A 24,237-nucleotide genomic window follows, 5' to 3' on the forward strand; every position below is an offset into this window, starting at 1 on the left:
GATGTTTCTGAAAGTTGGGAAAGTGGATTCACTTTGCAAGATAATAAGCCAATATATGTAAATCAAACACACTTAGTTACAAGTAATATCTAGAGTGAGAGAACATTTTACTCAATTCAGAGGTTCTTTCATTTAGTCTCAAAATAAGTGTTAAGCATTCGCTTTTTGTCATAAAGTGAATGCTAACACCGGTACAAACGAATATATAAAGATAGTCTAAGTAATCGAGAGTATTACCCAAACAAATTCTGCACAAATTAATTTCTTCATACTGCTTTAAAGACTAGCAAGTTCTAACCCTTCTATTCACTTCCTCTATGAATGAATCAACACAATGCGTCAAAGATATTGTGAAACTAAAGTACAAGGGCTAAAATTGGCAAAACTAGCAAAAATGTTGGGTGTAAATCAAACACATTTAAATTTAAGGCTGTTTCAATTCCGTTGACACCAGTGCAAGTGCTAGCACTCACTTCAAGATAAAGTGAAAAGACTTGAGAAAAAAGTAATTTCACATTGGATTCAATTGTGAGAGTATTACTCAAGCAAACTCTGCAGAAATTATTAATTTCTGCATACAGAAATTATTAATTTCTGCATACTGCTTTAAAGACCAGCAACAAAATGCATCGAAGATATAGTGAATCTAAAGTACAAGGGCTAAAAAAAACTCTTAAATTGAGGGGCTAAAAGTAATACTGTATCAAGATAAACTGAAAATAATGCAACATGAATTCAGGGCCTCAAGAAGCACTCTAAATAGCTCAATGGTATAATATAGTTTTAATGACAAGCATCAAACAAAAATCCCACAAGTCAACAAATTGGATATAGTGTGGGAACATAATCTGTAACGCCAAACATTCCAATAAACCAAGCAGCATTTCAGGCTTCTGTAATAGGATACTCGAAAACTACATCTTTCCCAGTAAGCTTCCTGTAAACTTTAGAAAAAGTCTCCAACTTGTATTCAGCATTATTGCGCTCCTTGGGGTCCAAGAAAACCTTGAATTGATACATTGCAAAAACCAAATTAGAAACAATAAGATACGAAAAAGCAAATTTAAGTTAACAACAACCTCACAGGCACTATACCTTCATTATTTTTGATCCATCAAGTCTATATCTGATTCTCTTGCCAACAATCTCTGAAGGATACACAACATCCTCCAGCATAGCATCATGGACAGCAGTTAAAGTGCGGGTTCGGGGTCGCTGAACAGCAGCCCCTTTCTTTGGAGGTCGTACAATCCTTCTAGTGGCAATAAAGACAACATCCTGCAATTGGTCGTGATCCACAAAATACATGAAGGGAGTTTGTTTCAAGTCATGGAAACAAGTTCTATAGAATAAGCAGGGAATGGATATTTTTATGTTTGTTACAAGGTTGAAAACTCTTATTACGAGGAATACATAAACCATCATTATTCCCTTCATTTGATTTCCATGAAAGGGGGTTGAGAATCCTATATTCCTAGGATTAGTTTTAAATTAATTTGAAAATACATACACTTACAAAACAGATTAATGGATTTTACCCGAGAATAACATTCCTGGTAGTTATTTCCAGGAATGTTATTCATAGGAATATGATCTCAAGCCTCAAAACAAATCCCCCTAAAGAGCTAGCTAATAATGTAATATGGTAAAAAAAGTTATTTATAGAGATAATAATAACAAAAAAGAAGCATGGAAAAGAAAATTAAAGACACATGAATATCAAACAACCTTCCCACTGAACTTCTTCTCCAGCTCTCTGACAAGACGAGGATGAATCTTGCGGAAGGACTTCCTCAATCTGTAGGGCACATAGATGACTACAGCCTTGCGATTCCCAGCCACATCAACTTGACTGCACAAAAAGAATCATGTCTTCATGTTAAGCAAATTTGTAACCAAACATACATCTATTAAATCATCCATAGCATCCTTAATCCTTACATTGCTTGGTTTATGTAGAGATCTTTCAAATCACTCTTCACTTCATGATTGGTGTTCTCCAAATCAAACAGGTACTACAAAACCATAAAAAAATGCAGTTTCAATAAAGAGAATAGTGTAGAGCTCATTAAATTGACATTATTCCTAAACAGAAACAACAATATAACCTGTGCAACAGTCTCCTCAAATTCAGTGGGCTCAGCCTTGTTATCCTTGCTGATTTTCTTCCTTGAAGTGAACATTTTGGTCAATCTGTTTCATAACATGCACAATTTTATCATGGTAAAGTGTTATTTGCTCAAATCCAAAATTTAAATTTCATTCAGAATCATAACCTAAGGGAAAAACAACAATCACAATGAACCTAGGTAACTACCCAAAAACAAAAAAGCTAACATTTTTAGTGAATAACACTCAAAAGGGTTCGTGGAAATGGTGACATGATTGAGAAATTGAAAGAGACATCACAAATCAAGGTAAACATTGAAATAGGAGAAATGGAATCGCTTCAGAATAATAACAGTTTCGTATGTGGTGGAATGTAACACAGTTAAGTGAGGATGAAGAAGCGAAGATAGAAGATGTGAGGATAGATTGAAAGAAAACGTACCAAATGGTGAACGGAGAGTTTGCTCTGTGCTTCAGCGAAAACAGAAGACGACGGAGAAGAAGCTGCGACTGCGCGCACACAAGCACTTTATACTAGTGTTCAGGTTGCCCTAATTTATTTTTTTGAGTATTTTTTTTTTAACCTAGTCTTCTTTTTGAGAGGATTTATTTAAACTTTATTTGAAAAAAAAAAGGTGAATATTTTTTTGTTTTGTTTTCAAAACCAAAATTACTAGCATAGCATTTTAATTTTAAAGATTTTTTTCATCTAAGGTATTCTTGTGCCAATAGCTTAAAGACATTATTCTTTCAAGATGTAAGATGATCAAATTATCAATGGCCCATTTTTCTCTATTAACAACATATTATAATTGCTTTCAAACATGGCCTACTTGCCAATTGCATTGAGTTTTGGTACCTTTGGAGATTAGAATTTCTTGTTGTAAGAGAAAACATACTTTCACCATTTTGAACCCTTGAAGTGGGGTGATTAGAGTCATTGGGTGTCGTGAGAGCGTCTTCCTTGCGGATGGGTGGTTCTCAATGTGGATGGGGGTTCGTGGGGAAATATGGACCGAGTGGTTGTGGGGGGTTGGTGCATGATGTTGTGGGTAACTGGATTGTTAGCTTGTCGTTGTCTATTGGTCATTCTGAGGCTCTTTATCATGTATCGGTTTGAATTTCTTATGATAAGAGAGAACATGCATTCATAATTTCAAGTCAATCAAATAACATCATCCTCATTTTTATACTATCTATCATTATTCGATACTTCACAAAACATGCGATTATATTAATTTAAACGATATGATAAGTTATACAGTGTATAACCAAACGTTATATAATATTAATTTTTTATCAAGCTTTATGTTATTAAAAAACTGTAGCTCGAACGCCCAGAGTCCAGACGCTCAAGCTCTGATTTCACCCGATACGAAAGGATCTCCGCTAAAAATGAATCTGATTCCCAGACATTATAAAATCCAACTTTATCCTATACAACATACCAAACACACCTTATTGTAATTATTTACTTGAAGTTATGTGTGTATAACAACCAAAGTCAATGTCCTTCATTCACATTTTAAATCCTAAAGCATTTTGTAGATCTTAAAATTAAAAGGCCATTTGGATGCCCAAAAATCAATAATGTTTCTTTCACACCTCTTTTCTAAGAGGTGGAATGATAAGAGAGATAAGAAGAAAAGAAAAAGTAAGAGAGAGAAAGTATGAGATGTAATAGATGATAAGAGGAGAGAGATAAAAATAAAAATAGGTGGAAATGAAGTGTTTAGAAAATGAAGTGTGTACATATCATTACTCCCCAAAAGTTGCAAATATTTTTATGAATAATGTAAGTCTACATCAATGTAATAATACAGCTCAATCACACTCCTGCATGGACCTTCCTCTATTGCCTCAACTTGAAGCTTGGAGCATCTTCTACATCATTTTTAACTATTTGAAAATTCAAACAAGACAAAGAAAGGCATGTCCTCATAGAAAAATGGGAAATGAACCAAAAAGATTTCCTCTGCCATGTCTTGCTTCTTATAGCGTGTTTGGTTATACGATAAGAAACCATAATCACCTTTAGGGAGAAGTTACAAAGTGTAGCTTCTGGAGCTACTGAACTTTAGATGGTGTTCCCACCGCGAATCCAAACACACTATTACTTGTTTAAACCATTTAGCCATGAAAGAATAACTTCTGCACCTTTCTCCCATGAAGTGTCTAACATCATGTCATGAGCAACTCCTTCGACACAAACTGGGGACACCCCATAAAACTTTGCTGTTTCTCTGAGTCCTTCCGCATCCTATTACCAACAAACACTCCCCAATGAAAAAAGGTGTACACAAATCAAATTCAAATAATGTTGCAGAAATAATAAAAATATTGATAAAGAAGATAGCCTAGCAATAATAATTCAATGAGTTATGCAATATCATTTCAGAAAAAAAGCACTTATGGTGTGTTTGGAAACTCGGTAGGTTTTCATGTTAAGGGAGACCTGATTCTGGAGAAGCTACCAGGAGTAGCTTTTGTGGAAGGGGAAAGTTATTCTGGAAGGTTCAAATGTGAAAGCAAACATGCTATTTGTTGCTAATAATTTTGTAGACATAGATCTTACCACGATGAAGTCATTGTTGGCACCCAAAACAAGAATATCAAGAGGGCAGTTTGGCGTCGAAGGAACTGGAAGAGATGCGTTCAGCTTTCTTAAGTCAAACAATGGCATCCTTGAACTTTCTTTCATTAGCTCTTGATATCTGAAATATGAAAACAAGCCAAAGGCATAACTAATAACATGTTTAACTAAAAAATTAAGTTGATGTTCAACATGAATTCAGCATTCTCATGCTTTTAAGGGGGTTTATAATTTGTTTCTATCTATCTCTCAATAATAAAAATGTTTATTCTTTCTCTGTTGACTTCAAATAAATCAATATGTTTTACAAGTAAAGAATCTTTATTTATTTTAATATACTCCAAATAAAGTCATAGTCACAGTAAATCAATGTGTTTACTACTAAAAAAACAAAGCTTTGAGACTTGACGTACTGCATTGTCAAGGTTCCATGTTAAGCGCGTTTTTAGAAAGGACTTTCTTCCTTCATCCCCCACCTCCACTCTGTTAATAAGCTCTGGTTACAATTGACGATGTTTTGGTACATGACTTAGTTCATTTCCATAGTTCCATTCCATTTTCCATATAAATCTAGTAACAAGCTCTGAATATATCATTAAGCATCACCTTTATGTTTCAAATTGCAAAGGTCGTGTTCATGAGAGAATGATTCTAGGAAAACAAACCTTTTAACAACATGATCCTCCATTGTATCTGAGAAAAATGTCTCCTTACAAAGAGAAAGAGAGCTTTGAAAACCTTTTGCTGCCAAGCTACGCGTCACCTGCAAAACGGTGTCTGTGAGGGATACATGCATATATGAAGAAAAAAAATGCAGGAAAAGTGATATTTTTCAGAAAAGTCAATCCAAATACCTTGAAGGCAGCAATTGGCTTGGAAAATAGATATCGCCAGACTAGCCCACTATTAAATATAAATAAAAACTATCAACCACTTTAGTCATTTAAAGTTTCTTTATCTTTCTCTACCTTAAAAAATAACAATAACTAGAGAGTTTTGTTAGTTACCTATTACCAGAAGGAGGTACAGAGCAAACAAGGACAGCTCCTCTAAGCTTTGGGTATAAATTTTCTGTAATAGAATCGAGCTCAAACAGAATTAGCATAATGAACGAAAAAAGAAAATTTGTCAAAACAGAAGCGCGTGTGTATGTAGGGGTTGGGGGAAGAAAAAAAAGAAGATAAACAAAAACAGATACCATAACAGAAACCTAAAGCATACACTAGAGGCCTATAACATCATGAAGGGTATACATCTACAATTTGAATTTATTGAGAAACTTAAGGATCATATGCCACATTGCCACATTTATGCCCTAAGCATCAAACCGTCAACTATATATACAAATTAGTCACTCAATACCTGAAAGGTTCTTCTTTCTGAAAACAAAACTGGTCCTCAATATCTTAAAAAGCAAGAATCTGTTTATTTGGCCACATTGACTATGGTGTTTTCATGTCAAATTCAAAGTAACCAAATATAGCTTCGGCCATAAATAATTCTAAACAGCTAACCACTCTAGGAGCTTGCAATCGAGAGTCCTCTAATTTATACATTTCTCAAGAAGCAAGTGCAAGAATAAGTTAGAACCAGAAAGTACCTTTGAGGCCGTTACTTCCTAAACTTGAAATATAATACTGAATAATAAGTCCTCCAAATGAATGTCCAAGCAAAACAGGAGGTGATCTAACTTGTTGATGGATAAAATCCGCAACATCTCTTGCATGTGTCTACTGCAGAATATGGCACAAACGAAACTATAAGAGTATATGGCCATAATCCATTTGTCCAAATTATCACACAGAAATTGACAGTTCATAGATGATAAATCTTAACTAGTAAAGGGAAACGTACTCTACCTGAAGTGTACCAGCAACAGAATCAGCAGGTGCATCACTTTCACCCTGCCCATGTAAAATACATGCCAGAACAATAGCAAACAATCACATAAAGAATAAAATCACCAAAAGTATGATAAAAAATCACATATTGAAAGATGAAGATCACAATGAAGGTGTTGCAGCAGCAATTTGATGTATAAAACAACTGAATATATCTCCTCCTAAAGACCACTTCTGCAAAGTAAGAATCCTAATGAGGGTGGGATTAACATAGCCACAAAAACATACAACTTTACACAAGCATTCAAGCAGAAATGTTTATTCACAATTTGTATTCGGATTCCGCACCTATCATATTCATTGAAGAACTCAATAATGTGAGTTCATCTAACTAATGGAGGAAATCTCCTCATTCATGCATTAGATAGTTAGACATTTTGAGGCACCAAAAATAGTAGATCATAAAGCCAATGTTTATATACTCTAAAATGAAATGCTTGTTACCAAGGTTACACAATTCAGACCTCACATTTTTTGTGTGCATCAACTGTTCGCCCAGCCGATAGCCGGAGACTAATCCCTTTCGAGACGACAAGGTATTCAGACATCACATTGGCACTATTACTTTGACACTAAAACTACTACTATCAGTCACAAATCACAATGATACCAAGGAAGTGAAGGGTTTAATTCACACACACACACACACACACACACACACACACACACACACACACACACACACACATATATAGAGAGAGAGAGAGGACCTGTCCTAATAAGCTGAGAGCATAGCAATCATAGCCAGAAGCTGAAAAGAAAGGGAACCAGTGTTCAGCCCAGCACCAAGCAGCATGGTAGCTACCATGAACAAACACCAAAGGTGGGTAATCTTCAACATTTCTCCTCTTCTTCTGCACAATCACCTCCATGTTCAGACCAGATGGGAGCTGGTGGAAAACACGACACTGCCCTTGTTTCAGATCGTAAGGGACACCCATTTTAAGGACAGCTACAGGCTTTGAAGAAACCTTGGAATTGGAACAAATTGGAAAACGGTTGTAGAACGATGAAACACAAACACTCATTGCCACTGTCATTGTCTTTCTTCTTGTTATTCTTCAAAGTTTCGATCTTTAGCTTCAATCAGATAAGGGTACCGCAGCAGAAGCAAGCAATTGTGCAAACTGCAGCCTCCTTTACTTCCAGGGTAAATAGCCAAGTTCGTCCCTGAAAGTGTCCACCGCCTTCAACTTCGTCCCTAAACTTCTAAAATGCCTCTCACGGTCCCTGGAAGTGGCAAATCCCCTTCACGTTAGTCCTTGGGCTAAAAAAAGTTAACGGATGTTAACAGAAATGCTGAGTTGTCACGTTAAGTGCCACTTGGACATTCTTTCCACCATCAGTATAGTCCCCACCGTTGAAAAAGTCAAAGTTCTCTCCCCTCACCCATTCTCTCCCTACACCCCTTTGGGTTACGGTTCCCTGAAACAGGTTATTGGTCAAGCTCAAATCCTCCAAGGCGCAGCCACACCTGGGTCAGCGAAGTCATGTTCTGCTAAAACATTAGGGAGCTGCAATGAAGCAAAGCTCGAAGGCAACACACCTTCAAGACCATTGAAGGCTAAATGCAAGTGGGTCAGGCCAGGAAATCTGGGATATTCCCGGTGATGTTGGCGGAGTTGGCGGAGAAGTTTTGCAGCGATGACGAGTCACGGAAGTTTTGCAGCGATGACGAGTCACGGAGGCTCTCTGGAATCTCCAACCATTGGAAGGGGTTGTTGCCGATCTCCACAGACTGAAGCTCCATGAGACCGCCGAAGAAATCGTTGGGGATGGAAGTGAAGCGGTTGTTGCTGAGAATGAGGACTTGCAGGGAGCTCAACCCGTTGAGGCTAGGAAGAGGACCTGAGATGTTGTTCAACTGGATCTCCAAGCATTCAAGCTCGGTTAGGGTTTGGAGAGTGGTGCTGTTTGGGAGGGTTCCATGGAGGCTCTAGCAACCGATTTGGATCGGGGTGACCCGTTTTTCCTTGGAGCAGACGACGCAGGTCCATGTACACGGGTCCGAGCCGGACCACCCGAGAGACTCCGATGGGTCGAGGGATGTTTGGAGGGTGAACGGTGAGGAAGAAGAGGGAGAGGAAAATGGGGAGAGGTTTGATGTTTGGGAAGCGGGTTGTCATCATGGTGGTGGTGGTGGTGATTGGTGAGTGTGGGGAGAGTGAAGAAGAAGAAGAAGAAGAGATGGAGATGGAGATGGGAGGAAGAGATGGCGATGGAGAGTGAAGAAGAAGAAGAAGTCAATAATTTTTTACAGGTTTGTCTATTTGGGAGGAGGAGAGGAGTGAGAGAAGGGTGCTGGTGGTGGTGGTGTTGGGGGAGGGAGGTTGGAGGAGGAAAAGGGTGGTGGAGGTGTTGGTGGGTGAGGAGAAGGGTGGTGGGGGAGAGGGGGGGAGAAGGGTGTTGTGGTGGTGGTGGAAGAGAGAGATGAGTGGGGGAGAGTCCGAGAGAGAAAGAAAAGGTGAGATAGAGAAAAGAAGTTGACTTTTCAACTGTTTGGGACTAAATTGACATTAGGTTGATAACATTAGGGACTAAATTGATATCTAAGTGGCGCTTAATGTGACAACTCAGCATTTTCGTTAACGTCCGTCAATGTTTTTTAGCCCAGGGACTAACGTGAAGGGGATTTGCCACTTCCAGGGACCGTGAGAGGCATTTTAGAAGTTTAGGGACGAAGTTGAAGGCGGTGGACACTTTCAGGGACGAACTTGGCTATTTACCCTTACTTCCAGCTCCCAATGGTTTCTCTCTTATGTTCCTTTTATTTTTTTCTTAAAGCAGATGAATTATTATATTAATAAAATAATTTTTTATACAAAATTTTCTTGAGAGGGGTTTTATTTTAAAAATTTATTTTTTTGAAACTTTTTAAGAGTTTTTTAAGCCAACAAAATGCAATAACTTACTCTTAAGCAAAAGAAGAAGAAAAACTAGTGAAGCTCATCTAACTTAAATAGTGATTTTAACAAAAAAAAAAATTTGGAAAATGTTTTTTAAGAGCCTTTTTTAAAGCCAATAACTTATTATCAAGCAAATAAATTAGCTAGGGAAATTGATCTAACTTAATTAGTTATTTGGATTTAAGTCTAACTTAACTAGTTCTCAAAAGGAAACTCTATAGCTCACAATGATTTCATTTGATTTAAGTATGATTTTCTTCTATTTAAAATATCTGAAATTGTCTTTTAAGAAGAATAACTTGTGTGAAAAGGAAAATGAGTTTTATTATATGAAAATAAAATTTTATTTGATTATGTTAATATTTTGGCTCATTTTTCTTTTTAGTTATAAGTTTTGGGTGCCCACTACGGTGGGCAACTTTATTTTTGGTCCACCCATTGCTGCTAACAGCGGCTTCTAAGTCTAAAAATTGTCTTTGTTCATCGATGACCCAACCACGCCAGAAACAGATATTGAAGAGGGTCATGGCGGCGATGAACAATCACCTCCAGAAACAGATATTGAATATGTCGGAGTTGAAGCAAAGCTACATGTTGCAAGGGAAAAAAGCAGAAGCAGCGAAGGAGGAGGAGATAGAGTTGAGTCTTGGCCTTTCGATGAATGGTCGATTTAGGGTGGGCCCGAATGCGATGAAGAAGATAAAGAGAACGACGTCGATTCCTGAGTTTGTGGGCCAGGCGAGAGGTGAGGAGATAGGGTATGAGGTGGTGGCTTATGGCAGCGACGATGGCAGTGGTTGTGGCGGTGATGGTCATCTAATAAGGATGCGTTCCCTTTTGACGGAGACAGAGGAGGAGTGGAGGAAGAGGAAGGAGTTGTAGACGCTGAGGAGAATGGAGGCGAGGAGGAAGTGCTCGGAGAAGCAGCAACAAAGAAATTCAAGGAGGAATCATCGTGGGTTGTCTGAAGAGGTTGTTGTTGGTTCAGCTGGGGTGACGCTGGTAGCGGCTTATGACACCGGCAGTGGTAGTAGTGTTGGTGGTGGTGGTGGTCATCTGTTTAGGGAGGGGGAAGGTCATTATGGTGGTATTATGATTATACCCTTTTAGTAGAAATTCAATCTTGACCATCAATCTAAAGAATATTCTTATATTCTAAAATCCAAGGATGGTTAATGAAAAGTTGACTACCTAGTGGGCACCTAAGTTTTGTTAGGTTTTTCTTGTTAAACATCTATAAGAAAAGATATGTAAATTTTGATGTCAAAGCAAGGGAAAAAAATATTTTTTTATTATTATTTTGTAAAAGATGAGTAGAAAAGAGAAGAAGAAAAAAAAAACAGGTTTGGATCTGAAAGCCCAAAATGTTTGAGATGGGCCTGGACAGAGTGTATTGGTTCAAACATAAATTCCGTGTCTGATTCAGCTCCACGAATTTGGGAATCGGGTCCTGTTGTGGTTGTTGTTGTTCTGCTCCTCTGTGTTTGTGAAGTTAACCGGTAAACCCTTTTTCTTTCCTTCACTGCGTTCTCCAATCTCCATGTTCATGAGTTTTCTATTCAATTATCTCCATGTTTATTGGTTGCACAATATGTTATGATTGGTTTGTTTTCTATGTGCAAACTGGGAAGGACTTGTCATATGTAGATATACTATTTGATGAAATGCCTGTATGAACCTTAAACTGTTTATTCTTGAGTTTGAGTTTTGGAATTCTGCTTAAATAGTTATTTAATTTTTCAGTTTGTTTGCTTGCTTGATTGTGGGTGCTTTTTGGTAAATGCCTTAATTAAACACTTCTCAGTCATCACATAAGTGTTAATTCATATGTTTATCTGATAAGCTTATTGAAATAAGCTCAGAAGAGTCTATAGATAGGGAGGGATGGACTTTATTCAAAACTCAAAAGCTGATTTTAGTAACTTATCAAAATAAACTCAAAAGAGTTTGTAGCTAGGTCATTTTCATTAGCTTAACCAACCACTTATTTAAGTACTTATTTTACAAGATAAGTTCAAATAAGCATTTTCAAAGACACCCTATGTGCAGATGATAGATTATTGGGAATGATTTGGAGTTATATAGGACTTTACCAAACTGAATTACTAACAATGTGCTAACAAATAATTCCTCCCAAGTTACCTCTGCCATTGGCGCTTGTGGTTAGGTGTGAAACATCGTTTGGCTTGTGGTTGCTGTAGATCTGTTATGACTTCTAAAATGTTTTAAGTTTCAGATAATAGTATCTACTTTGTAGTCTTTGATTAGCATCAGTAACCAGCGCAACTCTTGAGTAATGAAGCACCTAACCTTTTCTCTTCTCTTTACTTGTTCAAAATATAGAAATGGAAACAGAACCATGTGATGCAATGCACCCTAAATCTCAGGTGAAGGCGACACTTCGCCTTGGCACAGAATCATATTCTGTTCAAGCAACCAAAGGGTCTTCATTATCAGAGCAATTAGTTTCCCTGAAAGAGGAAAGCATGGCCGTGCTGAAGGATTTCATAACAAAGCATAATGTTCCTCAGGATGTCCCGGATGAGTCATTAGAAGCTTCTTCAGATGATGATGATGATGATGAGAAGCCTCAAGTGAAGACTAAGAAAAGTAAGCTCACTTAGCTTTTGAAGTATGTAATATCGGTCTGAGTGTTTTGATGTGTGTAATTTATGATTGAACAATTAACGTCTAGTTTATCGAAAAATTTACAGATTACTCTTCCTTGTGCCGACTTTTGGCTTTGTATGGAAATTGGCTTGTGTCCTCATATGCTCTGCCGTTTATTTGCCATGTTCCATGTCCTAAACGTGTAATGCTTGATTCTTTTTGCACCTGAAGTAACGTTTGGAACCTTCAACGATTTGAACCATTAGTACAACTGCTGTATATTGCCCACGTAAAGTAATGTCAAACTTGAATTATTAACTTAAAATTAACTTTGATATTATTTTTTCCTTTTTAGCTGTGTCGGTTTCGAACTGAGGTTCTGTTGATGGGAGAGAAATCCTCCAAACTAACAAACCACTCTGGAAATTGACAACTTTGATATTATTTTGAAGGAGAATGCTAAAACATCAACGAATGGGATCAACGAATGGGAGCCGAATTTTGATCATGTTGGAATCAATGTCAACTCTTTGATTTTGTTGAAAACTATGGGATGGACCAACAACAAAGAGTTGAAGGGAGTGAAGGATGTAACTATCACATATAACTCTATAAATCAAACATTGAGTGTTGTTGTGACCGATTACAAAGGTATTATTGAAACCATTTCTCAAGACGTTAATTTGAAAATTGTCCTTCCGGAGAAGGTCATCATTGGTTTTAGTGGTACCACGACACCAATCGGTAATGAGGATATTGATGCATGGTCTTTTAACTTAATCCTTTAACCCCAGCAGTGCCACAGAGAAGAACATAAACATTGAAACCTATGCATGACTTGGTTCACTTAATTATGCTGTTGAGGTGTTGCTAATTAACTTCAACATATCTTCTTCACTTCATTCTTATTTGCAAAGAATCTCTTTTAACAAACTTATTCGTGATTTTGTGGAATTCAACCTGCTCTCTCTTTTCTTCTACCGAGTTTTAAAACCTGGAATATAAAAAAATATACTACTGGGTTTATTAAAAAATAGTACTTGTTTGGCAGGAAGATTTAAGTAATTATCTAATATAAAAATTCCATAATGATTTGTTGTTTTCCGATGAATCGAAAAAAAAAAGTGTTATATATTGCACAAATTTGACAAAAAAAAATGAAGGGACATAAATTGCCACTACTAACAATGCATTGGAGTTTACATCAGTTGTATTATACAGCTGCAAGCATTATATTTTGTGGAAAAGCAATCCTTTCAAAAAAGCAATTTCCTGAGTGATTTGCTGGTTTAGAGCATCCCGCCCGACCAAGGTCTTCTGTTTGAAACAAGAGCAAAATTTCAAACAGATGCCCATGCTAATTGATCAAAGGAGAAGGTTGATTTGATGTTTGCTTTGCAACTTAAAGGAGGAAGTGTTAGAGACTCTCTGCCTTGGTAATAGGTACACTTGAGGTTGAAAAATGAACAAACTAGGTAATGTTTGGATTGAAAACCAGAGAAAAAATAAGTTACAGACGAAGTTATAAGCAACTTCAACTCACTCTCAAAATCTCAAACTTCAAATGAAATATTTGTTTGCTTGTGTGTTAGCAGGTGCCCTCTATAGAACATGACCCTCTTTTCTTGTAGTTTTGATCAATGCTCTGGTGATGACATGGGTAAGAATCCCAATGGGGCAAAAGAACAAGCAAAATGAAACTGAATGCCGAGTTTCAACCTGATTCTGCAGTCCATCTTGGAAAATATGCCTGGACTCAACCACAAACACTATTAGAAAAACAACTAAAGAATGAGAACTCAACTAAAGGAGAATCTGAACATACGAGAATATACTATCTCTACTGAGATTAAGAATTATATATATGATATGTAATAAGGATACTACTCCGAGCAAGGTACAATAAATATATATTCAGATTTCTTGGACACCTGAAATATATATATATATCTGTAATTAGGATAATGTTATAGATCAGTTTCCATATACTCTTTATATATTGATAATATAATCTTAATTACAGAGATATCGTATATAGTAACCTAATTACATATCAAATATATTTTTAATCTCAGTAGTAGAGATATAGTTTTTCTTATATTCAAATTCTCCTATATCAACAATAAAGAAGAACAGTAGGGTGCGGAAGGTGGAAAAGAAAAAAGATGAAATGCAGGACCTTGCAGCAAAAAGATCAACAACCAAGAGGTGAATCCAGGCAGAAGCTAAAGTCAATTCGTTAGAGAACATTTTTGCTATACTAGTCAGCTGCATGAAATATGCAAATATACAGAGTTATCAGCTGTATAGGACAATATAACTCTTTTGAGAAGAGAAATTCATCAATGAATGAATACACACACCTCTGGTAGCAAGTGTTTACTTGCAAAAATCAAACGAATTGTTTCAGGTGTCCAAGAAAGGTACAATAAATATGCATACAGAACACCAAGCACTACATAGGGTAAAGTACTTTCCACAGACTTCTTGGTCTGCACTTTTGCATTAAGGGAAATGAATCAGACAATCAGATAAAAACTACAGAATCATACTATGTGAGTAATTTTTGCACATGATCTTTATTTATGAAAAGATGTTGTTAATGAACCAATATATTGAAGAGATTTGTGATCACTGATCATAAATTTTCTTAAATACAGTAAGAGACATACTAGCTCAGATTTTGGAGCTAGAACCATGAGTGTGTAAAATGGGAGCACTGCAACTGTTCCCCATGTAAATACTGTGCTAGCAAGTTGAGGTCCCACGAAACCTTAAACATGAAGGTAGAAAAATGAATATATTAAACCAATATAGTCACCAACTGTTATACACAAAGAAGGAAATATTCAGTCAAATTAAGGAGTATAAATGGCCAAAGTGATCAAGATAATTATACAAACTTTACTACATAGAATTGTAAGTGATGGTAGACTCACTCATTCCTGTTAGATTTTACATCACAATATCAAAAATTCATCAGCTAAAAGTAAGACTTTATAAACAAAGCAGACTGATTATAATGATTGTAGGAAATTTAGATACGAGGAAAATCAAACATAATTAAATGAGGGGTCTCTACTGATGTTGATCAAGACACAAACTTCACAAAAGAAACTCACACGATGAATAAGAGAATTAATAGATAGCAAGAGTTTTAAGCACATAACATTATAAAGCATGTCAGAACAAGTGATTCGGTTCGACATAGAAGTTTTTTTAGTCCACCAAAATGAATTTGTTTAACGCTTTCAGAGTCAGAATATGCTACAGTATAACAGAAAAGTAGGAACCCAGAACAGCAGAGATAGCTGCAGTCAGCAGGTAGAAGCCACACGAAAATTGTAGAGAAGGGAAAAAGAGCTTGATATCATAGCAACAATCAATAATTGGTCTCCGAAACTTAAAAGAGAGTAAAGCTAAGAAACTTAATGAAGCATGAACTCAAACCATGTCAACTTCAGCAACACATCGCAAAGTTACACGATACAAAAAACAAGTATGTGAAACAGTTTGCACCAATAATATTTTTCAATTGACATGCACGGAAAACTTTCATGGATCAGATTGACAGGAGACCACTGAAAGTAATTTTAAAGTGAAGAGAACTTATAACAGAACCCCTGGCTTCCCCTGTAAGAAACTCATTGACATTAAATAGTATCTTCAATGTGCAAAATCAGAACACAGACTTGGACCAGCAAATGGCACACAAATTTTGTTACTGTAAAAGTGAGTTTCAAAAGTAGCAAACGTAGCATGAAAAAGGATTACATGAAGCATGTATTGGACTGCTTCTTGGATAATGAACCCATCTTGAAGCATTCGGTTTCATAACAATTCTGGACCCTCCAATGAAACTCCAGTCTCCGCTTAAGTTGACTCTACTTCGCGCAATACGTTGGTTACAAATCTCAGCACCATTACTTCTAATAGGGAAAGGAAAATTTAATCCCTTCCCTATTGTACCGCGAAGATTTATATCCTGCCACAAGGGATCAATCTCTAAGCAATTGAATTTCAACTATAAAAAAACTTCTTGAGCCTATAAATACACACCATTTTATCCACACATAAGAATAAATGAACTACACTGGTGATCTTAAAACTTAGGCTCAGCTTAAATAACCATAGTTGTTGTATAAGAGGGCAAGTACATGAATTTAGAGGATTTGATGACACAGAAAGCTAACTTTTTGAATATAATCTCCCTATTAGTACCACATGGACCTAGTATATAGATTCTCAGAATGAATAACAAACAATATTGTCAAATCTATCAAATTCAAAAGAATAGAAATGCAGAAATGCTCATATCTCTAGCAATGCCTTGGTGATTCAAATCTATGCCAGAAGGCCATTTTCAATCAGATATCCATTCAAATTCAAAACTTTAAAGTTCAAACAGAAAACCCATTGAAGGAAAATAAAAGGGTAAAAAAATTGGAGAAACAGAAGTCCACAAAAAGCACCTCATCCAGAAAAAGCAAAAAGACAAGAAGAAAGTGCACATGAGATTAGAAGCACCAAGAATAAATCAAAAACAAGAGAGAACAGAAACTTTACCTTAAATGCCAATGGAGAGAGGGAAAAGCAAGTGGAGAAAGACATGACTGTAGCAAAATCAAGAGACTTAATAACAGATTCAGCAACAATGGCCACTTCTTCATATATGGTATAAATTATTAAATACAGAACCGGTAAGTGTGACCATTTTTCACACTGAAGAGAAAAACCGGAAGAAAAGGAGGAAATTTGGTGATTGCCTAACTCAAATAGTTGGAGTTGTGTGGAGAAAGAGGAAGGAAGACAAGCATGTGAAATGGGCACCGAGAACAAGTTAGCTAAAATTAGCAGTGAAAGATTTAAACTTCAAATCTCCCACATGCAACTTATTTTTGTCCTTTCTGTGTCTTTCAGATGATTCTGATAATGCACTTCTTTATGGGATTGGATGACTATGTTTTCCACAATTTTTCTGCTGCTTTTGTGGGACAAACCAATCCATGAGTTTGGCGGTGAATGAGGCCTATTTGGATTTCCTTTACACACATATGAAAAGTACTTTTTTCAATCTATGGATTGAAGTTGAAAGCACTTTTAGTTATTGCTAAAGTAACCATTAATAATTGAGTTGGAAAGATTAGGATAAAAGAAAATCGTCCGGACTAATCAACGCCCGACACGCGTCCCAACTGCAGGCCATCTCTCTCTCCTCTGACGCGTGGCACGCACGCGCCTGTCGGTGCCCAACCGACGCGTGCCACGCGTCCCACCACCGGACGCCCTGGGACCCACAGCCTGCCAATTCTGCAGCTAACGCGCCTTGTCGGCGCGTGTGTGGCACGCGCCTGGCATTCACCAACCAGGTCGTGCCACGTGTCACCGAACGCAGGTTTCACAAGTGTTGAATTTTTTCAACTCCTCTCTCCCCCTTTCAACTTTCAGCATACCCATTAAACACCATTACATACCCATTTCAACATTCAACATACCCATTTAAACACCATTGCTGATAGTCTAAGTTGAAAGTACTAAGTTTTGTGATACATGACGAAAGGTGTTAAAAAAAAGGAAGTATATAATCTTAAATACAATCCTCTCTTTTTATTTTGTTTTATGATTGAAGAAGTGTATGTTAGTTTATTAGTTCAATTTGCCTTCAACCAGCTTCGATGCTAATTTGAGCTCCTTTCAGTTTGATACACAGGAAAGCGCAATTGGACATTTCAAAGCATACAAAAGCATTAAGTGAAATCCAAACATACCATAATCAACTCAAAATGTGATAGACTTAACTTTTCACTAAATCACTTTCTTGGACTTGACTGCTGGGTCTGAAATGGAGAAACCATTGCTTTCAAACAAATTTACATCTTGTGTAACTCAAGGCTTCTAGTGAGGACATATTGCCAAGCAATTGAATAAACAAAATTTGGAGAACAAATACAATGTTTCAAACTTGATACTCAGCTTTATTTGCATCTATACAAACAATAGTAACTTCCTTTTTTCCTTCACTATTCACAAGATTTGCAAAAAGAAAATTAAGAGGAAGATGAAGAATGTTTCAAGCTGTGCTCATCAAGCCATAAAATGATGTCACTGAGAACTTGGATTATTACTTCATCCGGCTCACCCTCAAGAAGAGAATGGTAGGCATCCTTGTAAAGTTTAAGCTTCTTGTCTGAACTGCTAGCTTTCTCGTAGAATGCTTTGCTCACAGAGGGATCAGTAACTATATCAGCCTCACCATGAAGGATTAGCAATGGCAGAGACACCTGAAATCACAGCCATTACACTTAACTTTAACAAGAATCACAATCTTGAAGAATAAATTTGTGTTAACAGCTTAATTAAGAGCTTTTTCATAGGCTAACTTGAGAAGCTTGCTGAAATAAGCTTAAAATAACTTATAGTAGGCATATATGTCTACTCATAAGCTAATCTAAAGAGCATACGAAAATAAACTCAACAGTTTATAGGCATGTCATAAGCTATTTTTATAAGCTACCCAAACACGTGCATGATCGTTTGCTATAAAATAAGCTCAAGGCATGCCAAATAAACTTTAACAGAAATCATAAAAATATCACATTAGTTATTAACAAGATGGAGCCTATAGCTCCTCTCAGCCTCATATTTGTCTTGTATATTCAAAAAATGAGCATAAAAAGTCTCATGAAATGGTCCAGGGAGAGAAGAGAGATTGCTAGCAGGATGCACTTTATTTAGATATTTAGCCAAATCAAAAGATCAGAACAACATACTTCTTCCAATCTCTGTTCGATTTCTTGAGTAGTTTTGAGCATTTCAACAGCAGTCCTCAACCGTGGTTTATCCTTGTAAGCAACAACATTGTAGGCTGTCTGCATACAGACATCAGAAAAGTGTCAAAGTTCTCACAAAAGGAACTAGTTAAAGAACAAGAAATGGGAAGTTCTTATTGAAAAGTATAAGATTTAATACATTAGCAATATTAGATGCAACAATTTTTAGGAGAAAATTTTCTATTTTTGATTCCTTAAAGAGAATATGTTAGCATTTTCCTTAAGATATATACAAACCATTTCTCTCTTCTTTGATTCTCTAAATGCTGCCACTGCTAAATCCTTCTGTGGAACTAACTTGAGCTTTGGAAGAACATTTGCTATGCCAATGAGAATCTGCGCTAGCAACTTTGGCGGAACCATGTCATCTGCAATCTACATAGAGTGTGGGGTCAAACAGAGATTATAGAAAATCAAACCACAACTCCTAACTTGCATTTGTTGTAGAAAAATTTACTTTACACATAGGTGCAACAAGAATGGCACCATCCCAGGCATTAGGTTGTTTAAGATGCATCTTCAAAGCAACTGCTCCACCCATAGACTGTCCAAAGAGGAAGCTTGGAATAGAACGGAATTCTGGGTTTTCTGCCACGAAACGAACCAAAACTTTGGTAAGACTAAATAGTTGAATCTAAATCCAAAACTCCATTTTCATCAACTTTTTTGCAATGTGACAAAGTCACAAAGATTAAATACAGATAGTAGATTTAGTACAATATTTAAATAATGAACTTGATTGTATACATGAAATGGAAAGTATAATAGGTATGAAGTATACATCCCATAACACACCTTCTATGTGAAAGTCACGATACAAGTTTCAAATCAAAGAAGCAATTTCAAAGTCCTTTCACTGAACTAGCAATGTCACTTAGAAGTCGAAGTTAAGTGAACATTCAAGACATGAGCTGATGTGAGTTTATGTACCTTTGATTTTGCAGTACTGCTCAATAACATCATCAACAAGCCCATCGAAACTGGGAATATAGCAATGTAGACCTTCTGAAAGACCAAATCCTGGATAATCCATAGCGAAAACTCCATATCCAGACGATGCTAATTTTCTAGCTATTCCTGCAAAGAATTTCACGATATGATTGAGTTTGTGGTGCACAATGTGACTTAATGTAGTTACTTGCCACAACCAGAACATAATGCCAAGTACTTGCCTTCAAAGAAAAAAGTGCAAGTGTCACCGTAACCATGACAGTAAAACACAGCCGCTTTTGGCCTAGCAGTCCCGGGAAGCCAAGTTTTACAGAAAATTTCTACACCCCTTGAGTTCACCTCAAATGACTGTTGCAAGGACATCAAGTTAAGCAAAATCAGAAGAGGTGGGAACTTATTAGCATATACAGGACAATGACAAAGTGACATTGATGCCAAGTCAAAGTAGAACTAAGCTAAGTTCCATATTTTTTGAGGTAAATCCTCAGTTGAAACATAAATAAAATTTATGAAAAATCATTGCCGAAATAGACTTCATACCTCCTTCATTTTTAGTCCATCGCAAGGAGTCTGCAAAGCATAAAGGAATTGATCTTAACAATCAGAGGAAGTAAATTTTACAAATTTTAAATTTTTTAACCAACAATGGGTGAACTATAACCAAACCCAACAACATCTCAACTAACCTGAACTAAACCAATTAACTACCTCAAGACTACTGAAGAGAAACAAGCAACAAGTCACCAAGTTTATTACAAATGGTGCGTTTAGAAGATCTTATTTAAGATAAATTTATTCCACAAGTACTTAAACGTTCATCACATAAGGGCTTACTGATAAGCTAATTTAAGAATCTTATTGAAATCAGCTGAAAATAGGTTATAGCCTTATAGGTAAGCATAAGCTCTTATTTATAAACTAATAAGCTAATTTGAACAGCTTTGAAAATAAGCTCAAAACAACTTATGAGTGAAGGTCATAAGCCGGTCACATAACTCTCTCAAACACTGTTATAAGTGTATACGCTACGCAATAAGCTCAAATAAGCTCTTCCAGGGCTTATACATATAAACATATCTTATGACTTATCTATAAGCTTTCTGAGCTTATTTTGATGTTTCTAATATTAGCTTATGAACTTTCAACTTAGTTAAGTTGTTAGAAACAGAAGAATCAAAATTTAACTTGAAGGAACAGAACAAAACAATCTAAAAAATAAAAGAACCACAGAAAAAGAACAAATCAAGAGACAGTAAGGTTAAGCTAGATACCTTAAACAGTATATGGTCAATCCCAAGCTGAACATCCTTGAAGGCCTCACGAGCGCGCCTTCTAGCAGACACTTCGTCCATTTTAGCATCCAAAATCATCTGCAACTCATTATTAATTCCTGGAAACTTCATGGTTGATGTGGCCACTGTCTTCGTTTTCCTCCTCAGCTGCAACCAAACTGCACCCCTGAATTCTACACTACACCATTCCAAAACACTTGGAATTCAGCCTAATAATGGAAACTCGCACACCCCAGATGAAAAAACAAGGAGCTTTCACTTGTTATGGTTATGGGAACAAAAATGCAAGCACTGGGAAATTTGAAGTACCATTGAAACGGTGGCTCCCAAAAAGCTTTATGGGTCTCAGGGTGAGGGCCATGAGAATTTGATCTTCAAGTTGTTTGGATTGGAATCAGAGACAGTGAGAGTCCCGGAGGAACAACAACAATAGGAAAACGTGGGGGATTTTGACTTTTCTTCGACAAAATAATTGGACTAGTATTGTCTTCAAGGTTTAATGGTTTATAATTATTGTTTCAGTGAGAAATAATTGTAGAATATGGGCATTATTTAATTAAGGAAACAAAATATTTAGGGTTTATAAGTATTTAGGGTTTGTTTTCTGCTTTTGCTTCTTTTATCCAAAAAAAAAAAAAACTCTATCGTTTATTGTGTGTCTTATTTTCAGCTCCTTGTTTATCTTCTTTTGAAATGTGTTTAAAGACTATAAGTTGTTTAGAATGTGTTACTCATGTTTGTAACACTTCAAACTCAGTCGTTTGTTGTGTGGTGTCGTTGCTTGTGCTTCACTATTTGTTCTTACCGTTGTCGTTGCTTGTGCTTCACTATTTGTTCTTACCGTTGTGTGCCTTGTCCTCTTGAGCTTATTGATTTGCGTGCGTAGATTGTGAAGTTTAGCGGCATGACATGGCATAACTAGCATATACGTGATGAGACTAAAGCTTACTGAATTAGAGAGGTTCAAACCATGAGAAAAATCACCTTGAGGGAAACCTTCAAAGGAACGAGACGACATGAAACTTGTCGTTGGTCAAGCACAACCCCGAGTCATCCAGAGTAGCAACATTAAATCCAACATGTCCACGAACCAGATGAAGACTTGGGGATATGAACCAAACCATCACACGATCATAAAGCAGTGTGGTTAGTTCCTTCTTTAATTATTTTATTTTTTTTATAAGCAATTAGTTCATTCTTTATTCTTTATACTATCTAAAACCTAACCGCTAGTTCTTTCATGTTTCTCTCAAACTAGTTTATGACCGAAATTTTTATTTATACAGTTAAAATAAATTTTATCATAAATTTAATGTGATAGATTAAAAACTCTTCTACTAAATATATGAAAAATTTACAAGAGTGCATATAACTAGTAATCGCGTAAATCAAATTGTATGAAGTTGTTATAGAGTAATGATATATACATACCTCACTTTCTCTTACATCTCATTTTCACCCCTTCTTCTTCCTGTTTCTCTCTGCATTTTCTGTCACATCACACATCATATCAGTTATATCTATTAATTCTCTTCTTATTTAATGAGGTGGAGGTGAAAAAGGAGTGGACAAGTATCATTATTCAGTTGCTATAGGTTAAATGGAGTAAAATGAAAAGAAAAAAAAGGTTGCACATGCTTTGGAAAACTAAATGATATATAAGCAAACTATCATCATTTGCATCTAAGACTCCCCAACATGTAGCCTGTGGCTGTGATCATTGCAAAAGAAGCATGAAAATCATAGCAACGCGCCACATTCTGAAGGGAAAGGAAATCTTAGAATGTTAATGCTTTTTCTGTACGCAAATTACGCGCGTGTTGATAGATTCATGATAACATAAGAACACTTTGATTTCATATAATTTTCATGGAAAACAGTTCCCAATTTTCACGGAAAAGTCAAAGGAAGTTGTGAGTTCTACAAGTGGATGCCAACTTGGTTTCTGATACGATAATTGCAACAATCACCGGACTCTTTGCTTGGCCCCCGATCATTTTTGCTTGTCTCTCAAAACTCAAAAGATAAGCCTGCCACCCCATTCAAACCCTACTTTTGTTGCCTCATTCAACATTTGGTTTGAATACTTGACATTTAGATATGGTTTTTTTACCATTAAATTAAATTATTCCCATAACTCCAACTTAGGTTTGTTTAGGTGTGTTATCTGTTCTATGTCTCAATTTTATCTGCTGCTAAACATCAAACTTTCAATATAAAATTAAAATAATCACTTTGAACCATTGTGAAAGGACTTATTAAGACAGGTGTACTCCTTCGAAGACAATCTTGTTCGAGCCGAGGACATTCACATCATGGTGGGGCTAACTCTCCCTTTAAGGTTTTTTTTTCCATGCACGAGACTCGAACCCGATGCCTTGCTTAAGGGGAATCAAGCATGTACCACTTGAACTAACCACCTGTTGGTTATGGAATTTATTAACGTTATTCAATTCATTTGTGTGAAACTATTTTTTTCTTAAATAAATTTTTTACGTTCATTTTGTTAAGTTATTACGCCATATAACACATTTTTTAAGTCAATTTTTCTTTTAAAACTTTTCTTCATAGATATTTTGTATTTTTAAGATGCAGGGGTAAAACCCAAAGGAAAACTATACAAAACTTATACATAACCTCCTACAAATCTGAATAAAGGTGATTACCACACTCCACTAATGCCGAACATGAGTTTCAAACTTAAATTGCTGAGCATCACACAGTAAACAACCAGCCAACTAATTACATTTTTCTGTAAACTAGACCCTGCATTCTCCGCCAAGTTGTAAGCCCTCTATGAAGGCTTGTGTCATGTGTGGGATCTAGGCTTCTGCAAGGTGTTGTGTTTTTCGGGTTGTGCGGAAATGGTGGAGGTGGACAGGTGGTGATGGAAACACATGATGTGAGACAATCTTGGCAGAGAGATATGATTCAGCGGGTTCAGGAGATGCTTGATTGTGGTTGGCAAGTATCGGTGCGTTACCATCCTTGGGAGCGTAACACGGTTGCAAATGCCTTGGCGAGATATTCTACTAGAGTGCATTG

The 24,237-nt window shown here is 36.5% G+C and overlaps 5 protein-coding genes across 8 annotated transcripts; 1 reads left to right on the top strand and 4 right to left on the bottom strand.

The window, feature by feature from the left end:
* Positions 1-661: 661 nt before the first annotated feature.
* On the bottom strand, positions 662-2,700 carry LOC130728976 (40S ribosomal protein S7-like). Its single transcript, XM_057580564.1, has 6 exons — positions 2,552-2,700; positions 2,109-2,193; positions 1,942-2,015; positions 1,729-1,852; positions 1,096-1,278; positions 662-1,005 (listed from the first exon to the last, which is right to left on the bottom strand). Exons 2-6 carry the CDS (start codon positions 2,181-2,183, stop codon positions 886-888), a joined length of 576 nt encoding a protein of 191 aa, XP_057436547.1. The 5' UTR covers positions 2,184-2,193; positions 2,552-2,700; the 3' UTR covers positions 662-885.
* A 1,138-nt stretch (positions 2,701-3,838) lies between these two features.
* Positions 3,839-7,734, bottom strand: LOC130728977 (uncharacterized). The gene is made up of 8 exons (XM_057580565.1): positions 7,314-7,734; positions 6,562-6,606; positions 6,303-6,432; positions 5,710-5,773; positions 5,557-5,605; positions 5,368-5,465; positions 4,685-4,823; positions 3,839-4,369 (listed from the first exon to the last, which is right to left on the bottom strand). Exons 1-8 carry the CDS (start codon positions 7,641-7,643, stop codon positions 4,223-4,225), a joined length of 1,002 nt encoding a protein of 333 aa, XP_057436548.1. The 5' UTR covers positions 7,644-7,734; the 3' UTR covers positions 3,839-4,222.
* Positions 7,735-10,888: 3,154 nt separating this feature from the next.
* Positions 10,889-12,855, top strand: LOC130728978 (uncharacterized). Of its 3 annotated transcripts, none has more exons than XM_057580568.1 (3): positions 10,889-11,008; positions 11,853-12,119; positions 12,572-12,855. In XM_057580568.1, exons 2-3 carry the CDS (start codon positions 11,855-11,857, stop codon positions 12,580-12,582), a joined length of 276 nt encoding a protein of 91 aa, XP_057436551.1. In that variant the 5' UTR covers positions 10,889-11,008; positions 11,853-11,854; the 3' UTR covers positions 12,583-12,855. The 3 variants fall into 3 exon arrangements, with proteins under 3 accessions (XP_057436551.1, XP_057436550.1, XP_057436549.1); XM_057580567.1 differs by lacking the exon at positions 12,572-12,855 and adding an exon at positions 12,475-12,509; XM_057580566.1 differs by lacking the exon at positions 12,572-12,855 and adding an exon at positions 12,224-12,390.
* Positions 12,856-13,497: 642 nt separating this feature from the next.
* Positions 13,498-17,051, bottom strand: LOC130728979 (protein ABA DEFICIENT 4, chloroplastic-like). The gene is made up of 6 exons (XM_057580569.1): positions 16,686-17,051; positions 15,894-16,104; positions 14,792-14,892; positions 14,483-14,611; positions 14,299-14,387; positions 13,498-13,869 (listed from the first exon to the last, which is right to left on the bottom strand). The coding sequence occupies exons 1-6, from the start codon at positions 16,728-16,730 to the stop codon at positions 13,722-13,724; spliced, it is 723 nt and encodes a 240-aa protein (XP_057436552.1). The 5' UTR covers positions 16,731-17,051; the 3' UTR covers positions 13,498-13,721.
* An 815-nt stretch (positions 17,052-17,866) lies between these two features.
* On the bottom strand, positions 17,867-21,674 carry LOC130728980 (caffeoylshikimate esterase-like). 2 transcript variants are annotated; one of them, XM_057580570.1, is made up of 9 exons: positions 21,502-21,674; positions 21,172-21,365; positions 20,441-20,470; positions 20,122-20,248; positions 19,880-20,026; positions 19,407-19,537; positions 19,187-19,324; positions 18,890-18,988; positions 17,867-18,400 (listed from the first exon to the last, which is right to left on the bottom strand). In XM_057580570.1, exons 1-9 carry the CDS (start codon positions 21,551-21,553, stop codon positions 18,167-18,169), a joined length of 1,152 nt encoding a protein of 383 aa, XP_057436553.1. In that variant the 5' UTR covers positions 21,554-21,674; the 3' UTR covers positions 17,867-18,166. The 2 variants fall into 2 exon arrangements, with proteins under 2 accessions (XP_057436553.1, XP_057436554.1); XM_057580571.1 differs by having other exon boundaries at positions 21,172-21,370; positions 21,502-21,661.
* Positions 21,675-24,237: the final 2,563 nt, after the last annotated feature.

Source organism: Lotus japonicus, chromosome 1, assembly GCF_012489685.1.
Source record: "Lotus japonicus ecotype B-129 chromosome 1, LjGifu_v1.2".
In the NCBI taxonomy this organism is placed as follows: domain Eukaryota; kingdom Viridiplantae; phylum Streptophyta; class Magnoliopsida; order Fabales; family Fabaceae; genus Lotus; species Lotus japonicus.